General features: G+C 64.7%; 1 protein-coding gene across 1 annotated transcript in view; it reads left to right on the forward strand.

Moving 5' to 3' along the window:
• The window catches only part of GPC1 (glypican 1), a 29,515-nt gene continuing 16,312 nt past the window's right edge, over positions 1–13,203 (forward strand). Inside the window, exon 1 of the mRNA XM_059929104.1 lies at positions 1–391. Within this exon, the coding sequence (XP_059785087.1) occupies positions 226–391 (166 nt within the window). The 5' untranslated portion in view covers positions 1–225. The remainder of the gene's footprint in view (positions 392–13,203) is intronic.

A 13,203-nucleotide genomic window follows, 5' to 3' on the forward strand; every position in this document is an offset into this window, starting at 1 on the left:
CCGGGCCGGGACTGCGCGCTCGCTTGCCGCGCTCTGGGCCGCCGGAGAGAGCGGCCGGACCTCGCGCCCCGCGCGCTCCGCGCCCAGCCGCCGCCGGCTTTTGTTGTCTCCGCCTCCCCTGCCGCCGGCGCCTCCGGACCGCGAGCCGAGTGCGCCGGGACCTTGGCTCTGCCCTTCGCGGGCGGGGGCTGCACGGGCCCGGCCGGGGGCGCCGCCGGCCCCGCCATGGAGCTCCGGGCCCGAGGCTGGTGGTTGCTGTGCGTGGCCGTCGCGCTGGCCGCCTGCGCCCACGGGGACCCTGCCAGCAAGAGTCGGAGCTGCGGCGAAGTCCGCCAGATCTACGGGGCCAAGGGCTTCAGCCTGAGCGACGTGCCCCAGGCGGAGATCTCGGGTGAGTGACCCGGTGCTCCCGGGTCTCCCCTGCGCCCCCTTCTCTCTCCCGTTCTGCCCTCGTCCGCCCTGCGCCTCCGCGCCCCGCGCCGCCCTCCCTCCGCCCGGGTCTCCTCTGCTCCGCTCGGCCGCCCCCCGGCCCCCAACACGCACACCGGCCCCTTCCCCGCGGAGCTGTCCTCGCCGGGCGGCGGACCGGGCGGTCCCCGGCTTGGTGCGTCCTCCGGGAGAGGCAGGGCTGAGCTGCGGGGCCGGCTGTCGGGGCGCAGCCGATGGTGGCCATGGGCTAGGTACTCCCACCGGCTGTGCGGGCCTCTCCGGGAGGCGCCACGGGTCGGCCCGGGGATTCCCGGGGGTCCCCGGCAGAGGCAGCCTAGGGGCCCCGGGGAGGTCGGGAGCGAACTGTGCACTCGGGGAGGGGCGGGGGCGAGGGTGGAGAGGCTCGACCTCTGCCACCGGGAAGGGAACATCACCTCGCAGGGATTCCTGCCCAGGGAACTTGTGCTCGCCTGGCACTCAGGGCCGCCTCGGGCGGGGAGTCCAGCTGCAGGTGGTCGGCGCCTTGGATCCCGCCCAGGGGCCGTGTCATTTCTTTGTAAGAGCATCGCCGTCCCAGGCGGCCTCAGCCCTGCAGCTGCCCGCAGTCCTGCCCACACCCTCCCTGCAGGCCTCTGAGGAGCTTTGGGGACCCGGAGTGAGGGTGGAGGTGGAGCATGGTGGCTAAGGATTTCACAGACGCCCCCCAGGCTTTTTCCTCAAACTGCAAATGTGTCCAGAACCGCCGTGGGTCTGCGCGTCTGTTCAGGGTGCCTGGGACACGGTGGACGGGAGCAGAGCAGACCAGCTTCCTGCCCTGGGGAACTCCTCCCAAACTGGGCCGGGGTTGGGGAGGGGGCAATTTGAGTAGTGACACGGGGGACATGGAACGACCACAGCCACAGGAGTTCTGAGCGAGAGAGGAGTGTGAGGGGCAAGTCCATGGCCGTGTCTTGCTGGGGAATGGGAGGGGGCAGCCAGGCCCTGGACCCCTGCCCCCAGCAGGGCAGGACCCACAGAAGGCTGCCTTGATACCTTGACAGCCCCCTGCCCCGGGTTCACGTCCCCCAGGGTAGGCCTTCCTGTGCCTCTGTCTGCTGACAAAGCCCTGTCATTGTCAGGGCTGCCACCCTCCCTAGGGGACAGGTTTGGGGGGCACATCTGGGTGCCTGGGGCCAGCACACGTTGGTTCGTAAGCCCCGCCACCCGCCATGCAAACAGAGGAGCTAATGCCCAGGAATCCCTGGCCTTTCGGTTGAATCCCTTCCCCTGGACACCAGGGTCTCAGGGCAGCTGAGCAGCTGCCCTCACCCAGCCCCGATCTTAGACGGCACTCCAAGGTCCCCTCGCCCCGCAGCTCTCCTTCACACATCCACTCCCGCTCGGCCGCTGTGTCCTCGGGACCATCCTCAACTTGATCGCATCCACAGGCCTCTGTCCCAGTTAGGCTGAGAGACAGAGTGGCAGAGTCTGGGCAACCGTCAAGGGCTGGGAGAGAGCAGGGCAGGCTGGAGAAGGTGAGGTGGGGCCGGCGGGGGGCTGGGTCTTGGCCTCCTTGGGCTGGGGCTACAGTGGGTTGGGGACCCGGAACCAGCAGAGTGCCTTGCTGTGCATGTGATGGGGGGGGGGGGGGGGTGCGGTGTTCGGCCGCCCAGCAGCTGTCCGAGCACCGCACCAGCCAGGGCTTCAGGTGCTGCCCCCCGGGGCCTGGACTGCACCCCCTCCCGACCAGTGCCCGTGGCTCCTCCGTCCCACCTCCAGGGGCTTCTGGGAAGCTGCTCTCCCCGACCCCCTATGGCTTCATACTCCCCCATAAGCACCTGAGCTGGAGAGTGCCCTGCAGGGCCCAGGCACCGAGGAGAGTGCCGGTGCCACGTGGGGTGAAGGAAACAGGGTGACCTCCCAAGGCAGCGGCCAGGCCTGTCCTCTCCTGCTCCGAGCAACTTGGCCGGGCTCCGTGGAACGGGCGCCCTCTGGTGGCCCCGTGGTGACACGCTGCTCTCGGGGATCCGGGCCTTTGGTCTCCTGTCCTGCCAGGCGGCAGGCAGACTTCTCCAGCCTGGGGAACCCCGGGGGTGGACGGCTGGGCTGGCTGGTGGGGTGGAGACTCAATGCTTGCTAGTTGTTGGAAGGGAGGGAGGGCGGCCCTGGGTCTTTGGGTGGCCTTTCCAGCCTGCGCCTGCCTGGGAGAGCAGAAATGGTGTGGGCTCATGAAGGAGGGACCATCAGCGCGCATGGGGCTCCCGTTCGTGACTTTGTGTAGTTTTTTGGATGGACGGCCAGGTGTGGCCCTGATGAGGACGACGGTCATCGCCTTTTACAGGCTGCGCAGCTCAGGCAGCCTCCCTCCGGCCAGAGCACTATATGGAAGGTGAGGGGGAGCCGCCCCTCTAGCTGGCTCTCTCTGCAGCACTGGGGAAGAGCCCGGCCCCATGCTGCATCTCACACACACACACGCACGCACACGCGCGCGCACACGCATGTGCACACACTTGCACGCACATGCACACACGCACGCACGCACACGGGCCGGCCATCTTCTATCTCTGCCTGTGGGGTTGCTCCTGGTCCCCAGATGTTTCCTGAGCACCTGCTCGGCCTCCTGACACTTGACACGGTTTGTCATGTGTCTCTCTGACCCTTCCCTGAGGCCCTGGGGGCAGAGGCCACCTCTGTCTGTACTGTTCTTTGTAGTAGCCACAGAACCTGGCGCAGTTCCTGGCACAAAGTAGGTTCTCAGTCAAAACTTGCTGGAGACCCGCACACGGCCTGCTTTCTGCCAGCTGTGGTGGGTGGGCAGTGGGAGACGGAGGGCCTGGGCACGGGAGAAGGGGCCTGGACTTCGGGGCTGGAGATCAGAGGGGAGCGTGGGCCTGTCAGTGCAACACGGACTGGTGGGCAGCTCCTCTGCTCCTGGACCCCGGCTGGCCGTGGGCTCCCCACCGAGGACCACCCCTTAGCCTCCCAGCGGAAACCGCTGCTTCTCTGTGCCGTCCTGCCCGAGGCCGAGGGAGCCCGCCGAGCCTGTCCCTCGGCCGTGCGGCTCTCGCAGGCCATCTGCGTACAGCCCGGCCCCACACCGGACGGTTGTGTGCCCCCTGTCCTGTTCAGAGGGCAGAGGCCCCGTGTGCCTGGCCTGGGGCCCCAGGGTGGTCCGTGGCCTCCAGCTGAGCTGCTGCTCTGGCCCTTCACCACTAGAGCAGCTGAGGTTTCATCACCCCCAGCGTGAGGGCAGGGCTGGGGTGGGGAGCGGGGAGAACCACAGGTGGGGGGGCCCAGGGGAGCCAGGAGCCGACGGGGCCACCTGCGCGATGCGGCGGCCGGGGCCTTGCTGGAGCCGTGGTGCCGGCCACGCCGCGTGCTGCTCCGAGGGGCGGGACGTCCTCCGTGGGCCTGGGCTCAGGTGCCAGCCCTGCCGCGTCGGCCTCCCCGCCACCACCACCCCCCCAACCTGGCTTCTCTGTGCCTCCGTTTCTTCACGTGTGACACGGGAGTAGTCACGACCACCCGAAGGCTGCAGGAGGGGAGCATGCTGACCGTGCGCTCTGCGGCTGCCTCAGGCGTGTCCTCCCCTGTGCGCCCCGCCCTAGAGGCCCCTGGAGGGCCTCCAGGCGGTGGTGTCTGGCACTTGGGAGCCCTCATCGTGACCCAGACTCAGCGTGGCTCCCTCCCCGTGACTGTCTAGCTGGTACAGCGGATGAGGAGGGGTCTTTGCAGACCTGCTTCACAGATAAGTAACCGAGGCCGAGAAGCCCCACAGCTTTCTTCAGGGCGCTCGGCCCACGTGGAGCTCTGAGGTCTAGAGCCCAGTCTGTTGACCCCAGAGCCGGTGGCATTAACTGCTGAACAGCCCTGGGCTCTGTGTTCTCTGGAAGCCTCGTGCCGCCCCGGCCTGGAGGCCTGAAATGGGGCCTCGAGGCCAGGCCCTGATGGGCCACCAGCTGCCTCCTCCTGGTCGTAGACTCCACTGTTTAGGCCGGGTTAGAGCTCCTCTTAACTGGAGCACCTCCTGCGCCTTCTCCGGGGCCGCCCTGCCCCGACCCCGACTGCTGCCGGTGACTCGGCCTTCCACGTAGCTGGGCCTCACCCTGAGCTGGTCCCGGGAGCCTGTCCAGTGAGGGCCCGCCGCTCCTGCCCTGCTAGAGAGGGCTGTTCCAGGGGCGGGAATCAGGTGACCCCGCCCGGGGTGTACACAGAGGATGGCCCAGCTGTGTGCTGCTGGCCGACCCTAAGAGCAGCCCCTGGCGTGTCCCCAGCACCATGCCGGGCCAGGTCCCCCAGGAGTCATGGACAGATGTCCCATCCAGGAGTAGGTGACTCCAGCAGACAAGACAGGTCGGTCTTGGTAGACTGGTTCCATGCCGGCCCTAAGAGGGAACAGCGTGAGCCCGTGGTGGACAGGGCTGCAGGGCCCCGGAGGCCTCCCAGGAGAGGGACTGAGGACACTCCCGCCAGGCGGCAGGTGGGCCTCGGAGCCGGGAGGAGAGCACAGAGGGTGTGTGGGTGCACCGGGCCTGTGCTAGGCCACCACGTGCATGGGCACAGGTGTCAGCCTGGCTGGTCCTGGACAGGGAGACAGGCCAGGAGAGGGGCTCACCCGAGGCCACGCCGGAATCAAATCGGGCCCAGGCCTGGACATGCCCAGGTGGTGAGAGGTTGGTCAGCTTGCCAGACCCTCTTCCCTGAGGCCTGGCTTGGTTCAGGAAGATTTCAGACCAAGACTCAGGGTCCAGGCCCTGCCTGTCTGATGTCTCCTTGCCTGGTGCCTGGCACCAGCTGTGACCACATCCAGCCGTCAGCACAGCCCTGTGGGGTCAGGTCATCACCCACATTCGGGAGAGGACACAGGCTCAGGCGGGTGAGGGCTCCAGCCCGGGGCCACCCACCCCGTGCCAGCTGGCGGCCTTCTTGCCACGTGTGTCTAGGAACAGGCCTGGGCAGGTGCTCTGAGCTGCCTGAAGTCTCTGGGCGGAGATGGTTCAGGCGGAGGTGCTGCAGTCCTCCCCAACCCCAGGCCCTACCCCGTCCCCAGCTGTGGGGTGGGGGCTGTCCTGTCCTCCCAGCCGTGACCCCTACACTGGGGGCAGGGCCGGGGCCTCCAGCTTTCTCGACTGTTCTTGGTCTCACCGTGGGTGCCAGGGAAGCTCTGGGTGTGAGGGGTGCATACTGGCTTTCCTGGCAGGAATCCTGGAATCCTGGGTAGATCTAGGAGCCCCTGAGGGGGCCAGGCCAGCCCCACCCCAGCCCCTCGTCTGCCTGTGGCCTCAGCGTTGGCTCCCGCCAGCTCCTGGCTGGCTCACCTTCCTGGCACACGCGCCCCCTCCTGCCAGGGCGGCCCTCCCCATGCCCACCCCCGGCACACGCCCGTCACCATCCTCCCTCCGGGGCTTGGCCCTGCCACGCAGCTTCCTGGGCATACCCAACACACCCACTACTCTCCAGGGCTCTCCCTGTTTTCCCGGGGTGCTCCCCGAGTCTGGGCAACCTCAGCAGTAAGTGTGCTGAGCACTGCCCACGTGGTGCCAGGCTGGGCTGGGTGCTGGGGGTCAGGCGTGTGTCCGCTTCCCCCGGCTGCTGGCACCGATGCAGCAGGCTAGGCGGCCTCACAGCAGGAGTTTATTGTCTTGCAGTTCAGAGGCTGGAAGTCCAAGATCAAGGTGTCACTGGGCTAGTTCCTCCTGAGGCCGTGAGGGAGAAGCTGTTCCAGGGCCTCTCGTGGCTTCTGGGGGTTGCAGGCGATCCTTGGGGGTCCTTGGTCTGTAGTCTCTGGGTTTGTCTTTATGAGTAGGTGTCCCTGTGCTGGCCTGCTTCTGAATTTCATTTTATGGAAATAAGGACACCAGTCCTATCAGGTTAGGGGCCCAACCAGTTACATTTGCAAAGACCCCACGCTCAAATGAGGTCACCTCCTGAAGTCCTGGGGGTTAAGACTCCGACATACGAACGAGGGTCGGGGTTCAGCCCATTGCAGGCGCGGCGCCCCACTCTTGGGCGCATCCTGTCCAGTGGGCGGGGGTCCTGGGCTCTGGGTATTTCGGTGGGTGGCTCCTCAGGACAGGACCATGCCACAGGCTCAGGGTCTCGGCTCAGACGTGCGCTGGAGCCTTGGTGATGGAGTGAGGGTGTCAGGCCATGCTCAGCCCGCTCCTCACCCCCACCAGCCTGCAAGCTTCTCAGGAAAATGGCCAGAGCTCTGCACCCCATGGGCCTTAACTTCTCCAACTGAGTCAGAGGGGAGGGCCGGGCGCCACTCATTCTGACATTCAGAGTCTGGTAACTGCCGACCCGCTGATGCATCTCACTTGTGGCACGTCCCAGAACCTGGGTGGGCAATGAGGGGCCCAGCCGTGAGACCCTCATGGGGGTCAGGGGCACCCGTCTGGGAGAGTTGTGACTCACTGGCACCAGTTTGCCGTGGACAGCCTGGGGGTCCCCCCCCACAGGTGCGAGGGCCCCTGAGCAGGGGACACAGCATGCGGGGCAGGGTGTGGGGAGGGGAGGTGGGCAGGCAGCTGGCTCCTGGCTCCGTGGCCCAGCCGAGGACGCTGGCTGCCGATTTGTGCCAAGTGCTCCTTGGGTTCTAGAGGCTTGGCTGGATGACAGGGCAGGCCCGGCGGGCTCCATCAGCCCTGCGCCCTCACCATCTGCCCTGACCTCGGCCCCCTGGAGGCCCAGCGCCCTGCCTGCCGCCCCGCTGCCTCTTGGAGGAGGAGAGCTGCACAGGCTGGGACGCCGGCAGGGGGAGGCCAGGCAGTTTGCGACCTGGCCGAGTCCGGGGCTGCAGGGAGGGAGGAGACGGAAACCGGGGTCCAGCACCAGGAGATGGTGAGGACCAGCCAGCAGCACCGCGAGGCGGGCCTCCCATCAGCTCGGGCGTCGCAGTGTGGCCGAGCCCAGGGCCCTGCAGGTAGACAGGATGACCACAGCCGGGCCCGGGGCCAAGGAGAGCACCTGGGCTGGAGGAGGCCAGCACGCGGAGGCCCTGCCGGAGCCTCGGCTTGGGCCCTGCCTTCCTCGCCCCTCCTGCCCACCCACTGAAGTGCCCAAGAGCCAGCCCCGGCCTCGGCCCAAGGCCCTGCGTCCTTAAGCCGTGCCCTGGCCTCTGCCGGCCCATTGCCTGGCAGCCCCCCCCAGCCTCCCAGAGCGGGCAGGACGGGGTGCTTGCAGGGCAGGCCGAGTACCACCTGGTGCAGCCACTTAGTGTGCAGGTGGGGAAGCGGGGTCCCAGAAAGGGGTCCCCGTGCTCAGAGCGCCGTCCCTGGAGTAGCTTCTCCTCCGTGGCCTTGCTGCCCTGGCCCAGGTTGGCCCCAGGTATCTGGCGTGGGCATCGGGCAATGGTGCCACCCACTGAGGGGGTGCCCCAGAGAGGAGGAGGGCGGGGCGAGCCACGCAAGCCTGCCTCGTCGGGGCGCTGGGGGCATCCGTGTGGCCCTGTCCGTAGGTGCTGGGTGTGCGTTCCAGGCTGCAGGGGTGAGGTCGGCCAGAGGACAGAGCTGGCGGGGAGGCCACAGAGCTCCCACAGGTACAAGGAAAGACGGGCCCTGGCAGACCCCAAGGCTGGGACAGGTGGGCGAGCCCCAGGAGGGGCTGGGTGGGGTGTCCGGGAGAGGAGCCGGCCTGAGAGAGGCGCACGTGAGGACTCGGGCTGCAGGAGGGCCCGGCCGGCCGGCAGGAGAAGAGAAGGTCAGGCTCAGCTCAACTCCAGCCCAAGCTCTGCCAGCCCACCACCTCAAGGAGGGCCTCCTAAGGTCAGAGCTGGTCCTGCCGACGGGCACCAAACGCCCGAGCCCCGCCGCCCTGCCTGCTTGGAAGGGACGAGGAGAGGCTGGCCAGGCAGGAGGCGAGGACCTTCACCCTCCTACCCGTCCATCCATTCGTCCGCTCTGTGCTCACCCCAAGCTATGGGCCCCACCCCCCGCAGGTCAGGGTCTAGTGAGAAACTCAGCTGGGGCCGCCAGCCCCTCCCACACCCCGCAGTCCGGAGCCAGGCGGCCACTGCGCCCCGGCTGGTGGCCTGGGGGTGGATTTGGCTGCAGTGCTCCCAGCAGCTTGAGGGAGGGACAGGCCAACACGTCTCCCTGTCAGGCGGGCAGCCAGGCCCTGGACAGGCGCACCTGGCAGTGACTGTGGCCCTGTGCCTCCCTGGCGGGGACATCTCTTGGGCTCACCATCAGCACCAGAACCTGTGGAGGTCCGTGGCCTGTGCTACACCTTCGGACAGTGTCCCCAGTGCTGAGGACCGCTGTCTGAACCTGAGGGCGGCCGTCCGGGCTCGTGTGTGTGTCTGAGCGCATCCTTGGCGCCTGGGGCCACCTGTGGACATCTGGGCCCTGTGGTGAGCCATGTGTGACGTCTGTGTGCGTGCTCAAGTGTCTGGGGCCACGGAAAGTACATCCCACCCACCTGTGACCATCTGCAGGCCCTGGGGAGACGGATGATGCCACCTGCTTCAGGGCTGGCTGAGGTATTCACTCCCATCTCCCTTCATCATGGAGTTCGGGACACACCGGACCCACAGGGGTATTTTAAAGGGACGAGGCTCTTAAAACGTTTAGCCCCGCCGTCCCTGACCCCCCGCCCCTGGCCTGGCAGTGGCTGCCCACAGGACACTCCAGGCACCTTGCCGGTCTCCCTTCGAGTGACCTAACACCCAGGGTCTGCCACCTCCCCGTCACTGTATATTTGGGAGCTGCTGCAGGTCAGACACACAGCTAACCGCCCCAGGATGACGTGGGTGTTCCCAACCAGGAGCCGTTCCCCGGGGGCGTTTTTGGTTGTCACAGCATTTAGGGGAGGGGACAGGGAGGCCGGAGACCCCATGAAGTGCAGGACACTCCTGAACAGGTGGGAGGTGGCTTCCCGAAACACCAGTCCCACCCCATGAGAAGCCCTTGAACCGAAGCTCTAGGCAGGATGGAGCCAGCGGCCGAGGGGGCAGAGGGGAGGGGGCACCCCTCTGCTTTGGGGCCAGGATGGCCTTCCAGGGATGGTTCTAGAAGGATGGGCAAACGGGTGGACAGACGTGGGTGTGAAGGCGGGTCATTTGAGGCTGGGCTCCTTCACCAGGGTGCACTGGAGAGGCCCAGGTTTAGAAGTCAGGGAGTTCTGAGAAAGAAATTACATCTCCTTTTTTGCTAACCTTTAGCATTTCCTGTTACTATGAACAAGGCGACGATGGCATTCTAGAATCTGGGACTTGGTCACCAGTGGAAACTGCTGATTTTTTCACGTCCTTTACATTTTTAGCAAATATCTCAAAGTACCGTTTCCACTCATCACAGCTTCGAGTTTCTGATGGGCATCAGGCCTGCAGGATGTTCATAGGAAAGCGCATGGACACCACCTCACGCGCCTGTTTATAATGTTCCGACGGCTGCAGCACTGCAGCTAGCTTCCTTCCTGATTCTCTGCGTAATTTTTTACTTCATTACTTCTTTATTCTGAGAACGGGTCTGCAGTCTTCAGCCAGCGGCCAAGGGGGCCCAGGGCCCAGAGAAGAGGAGGCCTCTGGGCGGCGGGCTGGGCCCTCAGCCAAGGCGCGAGGGCTGGTGGAGCCCCATGTCTGCCCCAGGAGAGCCAGCGGGCCGGACGGGAGCACTGGGGCAGAGCGGGGGCCCGGCCAGCTGCCTGCGGGTGGGGGTGATGGGGACACAGAGATCAGTCTCTCTGAGTCACTCGGTAGTGTTCCTTGAGCTCCTACTGTGTGCCGGGCGCTGTCCTCGGTGCTGAAATGCAGCCACAGTGCCATCCGCGCAGGGACTGGACGGGTGTCAGAGGCTTCACGTGAGCTGCAGCTTTGCTGGCCACGGTGACCACGTGTTACTTTTGTAAGTTATAAGTAACGAGAAATAACGTGGGTTTAGACACACGCATGCGGTTTGCAATCATACATGTCGCTCTTGACCGCAGAGCGAAGACCCCTCCCAGCCTGGGGCGGCCCCTGGCCCACGTGCCGCTTGGCCACTCTCACTGTGAGTCGTGGCCTTCTCGCCCCATCCTCCCTGAGGGCTTGAGGCGCTTGCTTGGCCCCAGCTCCCTCCTGGCCCGAGGGTCCCACGCTGCCCTTGCAGGGCTCTTGCCTTGGGTGAGCCCCCCCACCCCAGGCATTCCTGGCCCAAGGAACCAGCCCCCACCTCCTCTGCTACCTAGAGTTTTCAAGGCCACCCCCTGGCCCAGAGCCAGTGTCCTTTGGATCCAGTGGCCATTCCCAGTGGCGTATGTCTTAGGAAAGAGATGGGGCCCTAGCAGAAGCCAAAACCTGGTCTCCTGGATGCGGCCATCCTGCCGCCAGGGTTCAAGTCTGGTGCCATGCTCCCTCGCTGTGTGACCTTGGGCCAATTGCTGAACCTCTCTGTGCCTCAGAATCCTTTTCTGTAAAATGGGGATGGTAGCAGCGCCTGCTGTGTGGAGTGGTTGTGAAACTGGTTTCTCGTGTGGAGTGCTCAGCACGGGGCTGTGTCCTAGGGGGGCATCACGGCAGGGGGGAGCCTGTTGGAGAGAGAGGCCCATCCTTTCTCCAGAGGCGGCCGTGGGGAAGAGTGCCCCCTGGTGGGGAGGGAGGCCAGCCTGCGCCGGCCAGGCCCAGGGGCCACGCTGGGGGTCAGAGGGATTGGGCTGGAGAGGAGGGGCTCCCCGGTCACTACGGCTGCTTCCTGGGTGGCGCTGTCTCGTGGTGTCCCGTGTTCCCCCTTGGCTGGCCCCGGTCCTGAGAAGTTGGGAACTGCAAGAAGAGTTGGCTGCAGGCCCCTCCTGGAGGGGCAGCCCGCGATGAAGGCGTGCTGCCCCAGCACAGGGCCATGCCGCCAGCCAGGAGGGCTCTTGGGGCAGCCTTGGAGGGTGGCAGCCGGTATTCAGAAATGAGTGCCAAGCAGAGGCCCAGAAGGCCCTGCAGGCTCTGCAGAGACGTCGGAGGGTGACGGGACGACAGTGCCAGCAGGGCCCCACCGTGGTCAGCCCGCGGCCAGCCTAGGGGCCTGGCAGCCTGCATCAGAAGGGGCCTCTCCTTGCCCAGGTCATGTGGGGCCTGTCACTGCCCCTTTGACCCGTCTCTGGGGATGGGGCTGTCTGCCCCAGGAATCTGACTGCCCTGGGCGGGACCGTCCCACCTCTGCCTGCTGGATGTGGCCGAACAGAGTGGGGACCAAGACACTGGGTGCCTGAGGGAGCAGAATTCCCGGCCTGCTTAGAGACCTGGCCCTTCCCTGACGGATGCGTCAGCTTGACCACCCTGCAGGAACTGAGCTGGAGAGGTCAGGACATAGGCTGGCCCACCCATTCCCACTGGCCCCCAGGACCCACAAGAGGTCAGGGTCCCATCTTTGGGGAGCCGGGCAAGCGGGCAAATGCCAAGGTCACCTTACTGCTCCAGGTTGGGAGCCCTTTCTGGTGGGTTTGTGCTGCTGGCAGGAGTGTCCCGGCAGGTGTCCCTCCCGTGCGGGGGGTGGGCATGGCCGCTGGCCCCGCGGGCTCCTGCCCAGCTGCCTGACGGTGTCCTAGGTCTTAGCTGCTCCTGGCCACTGACGGGGTGGTGCAGGCTAGCAGGGTGGCCAGGCCACCACTCTGCCCTCATCTTCCAGGAGCCTTCATCTCTGTACCTGGGACCTCTGGGCTGCTGGTGGGCCCCCAGGTGCCAAGCACTTTCATTTCCTCCCCTTCAGTGAAGACAGGGAGGCACTCGGGCCAGTGGAAGGAGACCAGCACTAGGCAACACGTTTGAGACATTGAGCAAGTCTCAGAACCCTCCCAGCCTCAGTCTTCCCATCTGTGAGATGGGGATAATTGTATCTTCCTGTTGGCTGAGACGGTGAGGCCCACCGTTCTCCAAGGAGGCCGGGGGCTGTGGGAAGGTGGACCCTGCTCTGACATCCACCTCTGCCCTCCTGCCGCTGGCATGGGCAGGGTCTGAGGCCCTCGTCCAGGGAGCCTGGAAGACAGTGCACACGTGTGCATGCCCACGTGTGGCGGGGAGTTGCCGGTGGGGAGCCTGAGTGACTTTGGTCAGGCTTCTCCCCACGCCCCACAAAGGGCCGGGCCGCCAGATTTAGCAGATAAAACTACAGGAGACCCAGTTAAATTGCTATTTCGATAGTTAATAATTTTGTAGCGTTATGTCCTGAATATTTAAGTCTCAAATAAACAACAAATACATTTTTAGTATAAGTAAGCTCCACATATTTAGTATAAGTATGTCCCAAATACTGGGGAGGGGGGATTGTGTGCTTTTTTGGTGGTAAAATATGCATAATAAAATTCACCGTTTGAATGATTTTTACGTGTACATTCAGTGGCACTAAGCTCATTCCCACTGTTGTGCAGCAGTCACCACCATCCACCTGCAGAAATTTCATCTTCCCCAACTTCATACCCATTAAACACTCACCCCCCCCCCCACCCCACTCTCTTCAGCGCCTGGTAATCACCATTCTACCGTCTCTATGAATTTGACTCCTCTGGGGACCTCATTTAAGTGGAATCATAACAGTATTTGTCGTTTCAAGACTGGCTTCTCGCGTTCAGCATCATGTTTTCAGGGTACATCCACGTTGTGGTGTGTGTCGGCGCTTCGTGACCCCTTAAGGCTGAATGGTGTCCGTTGTATGGATGTGCCCCGTTTGGTTTATCTGTTCATCCATCAGTGGCCACTTGGGCTGTTGCCACCTTTTGGCTCCTGCAAATAATGCTGCTGTGAACAGGGGTGGAAAAGATTCTGTTCAAGTCCCTGCTTTCAGTTCTTTGGGGCCAGATACTTCTAGTCTGAAAAATAATGCATCGTTTATC

Source organism: Balaenoptera ricei, chromosome 7 (genome assembly GCF_028023285.1).
Source record: "Balaenoptera ricei isolate mBalRic1 chromosome 7, mBalRic1.hap2, whole genome shotgun sequence".
NCBI classification, from domain to species: domain Eukaryota; kingdom Metazoa; phylum Chordata; class Mammalia; order Artiodactyla; family Balaenopteridae; genus Balaenoptera; species Balaenoptera ricei.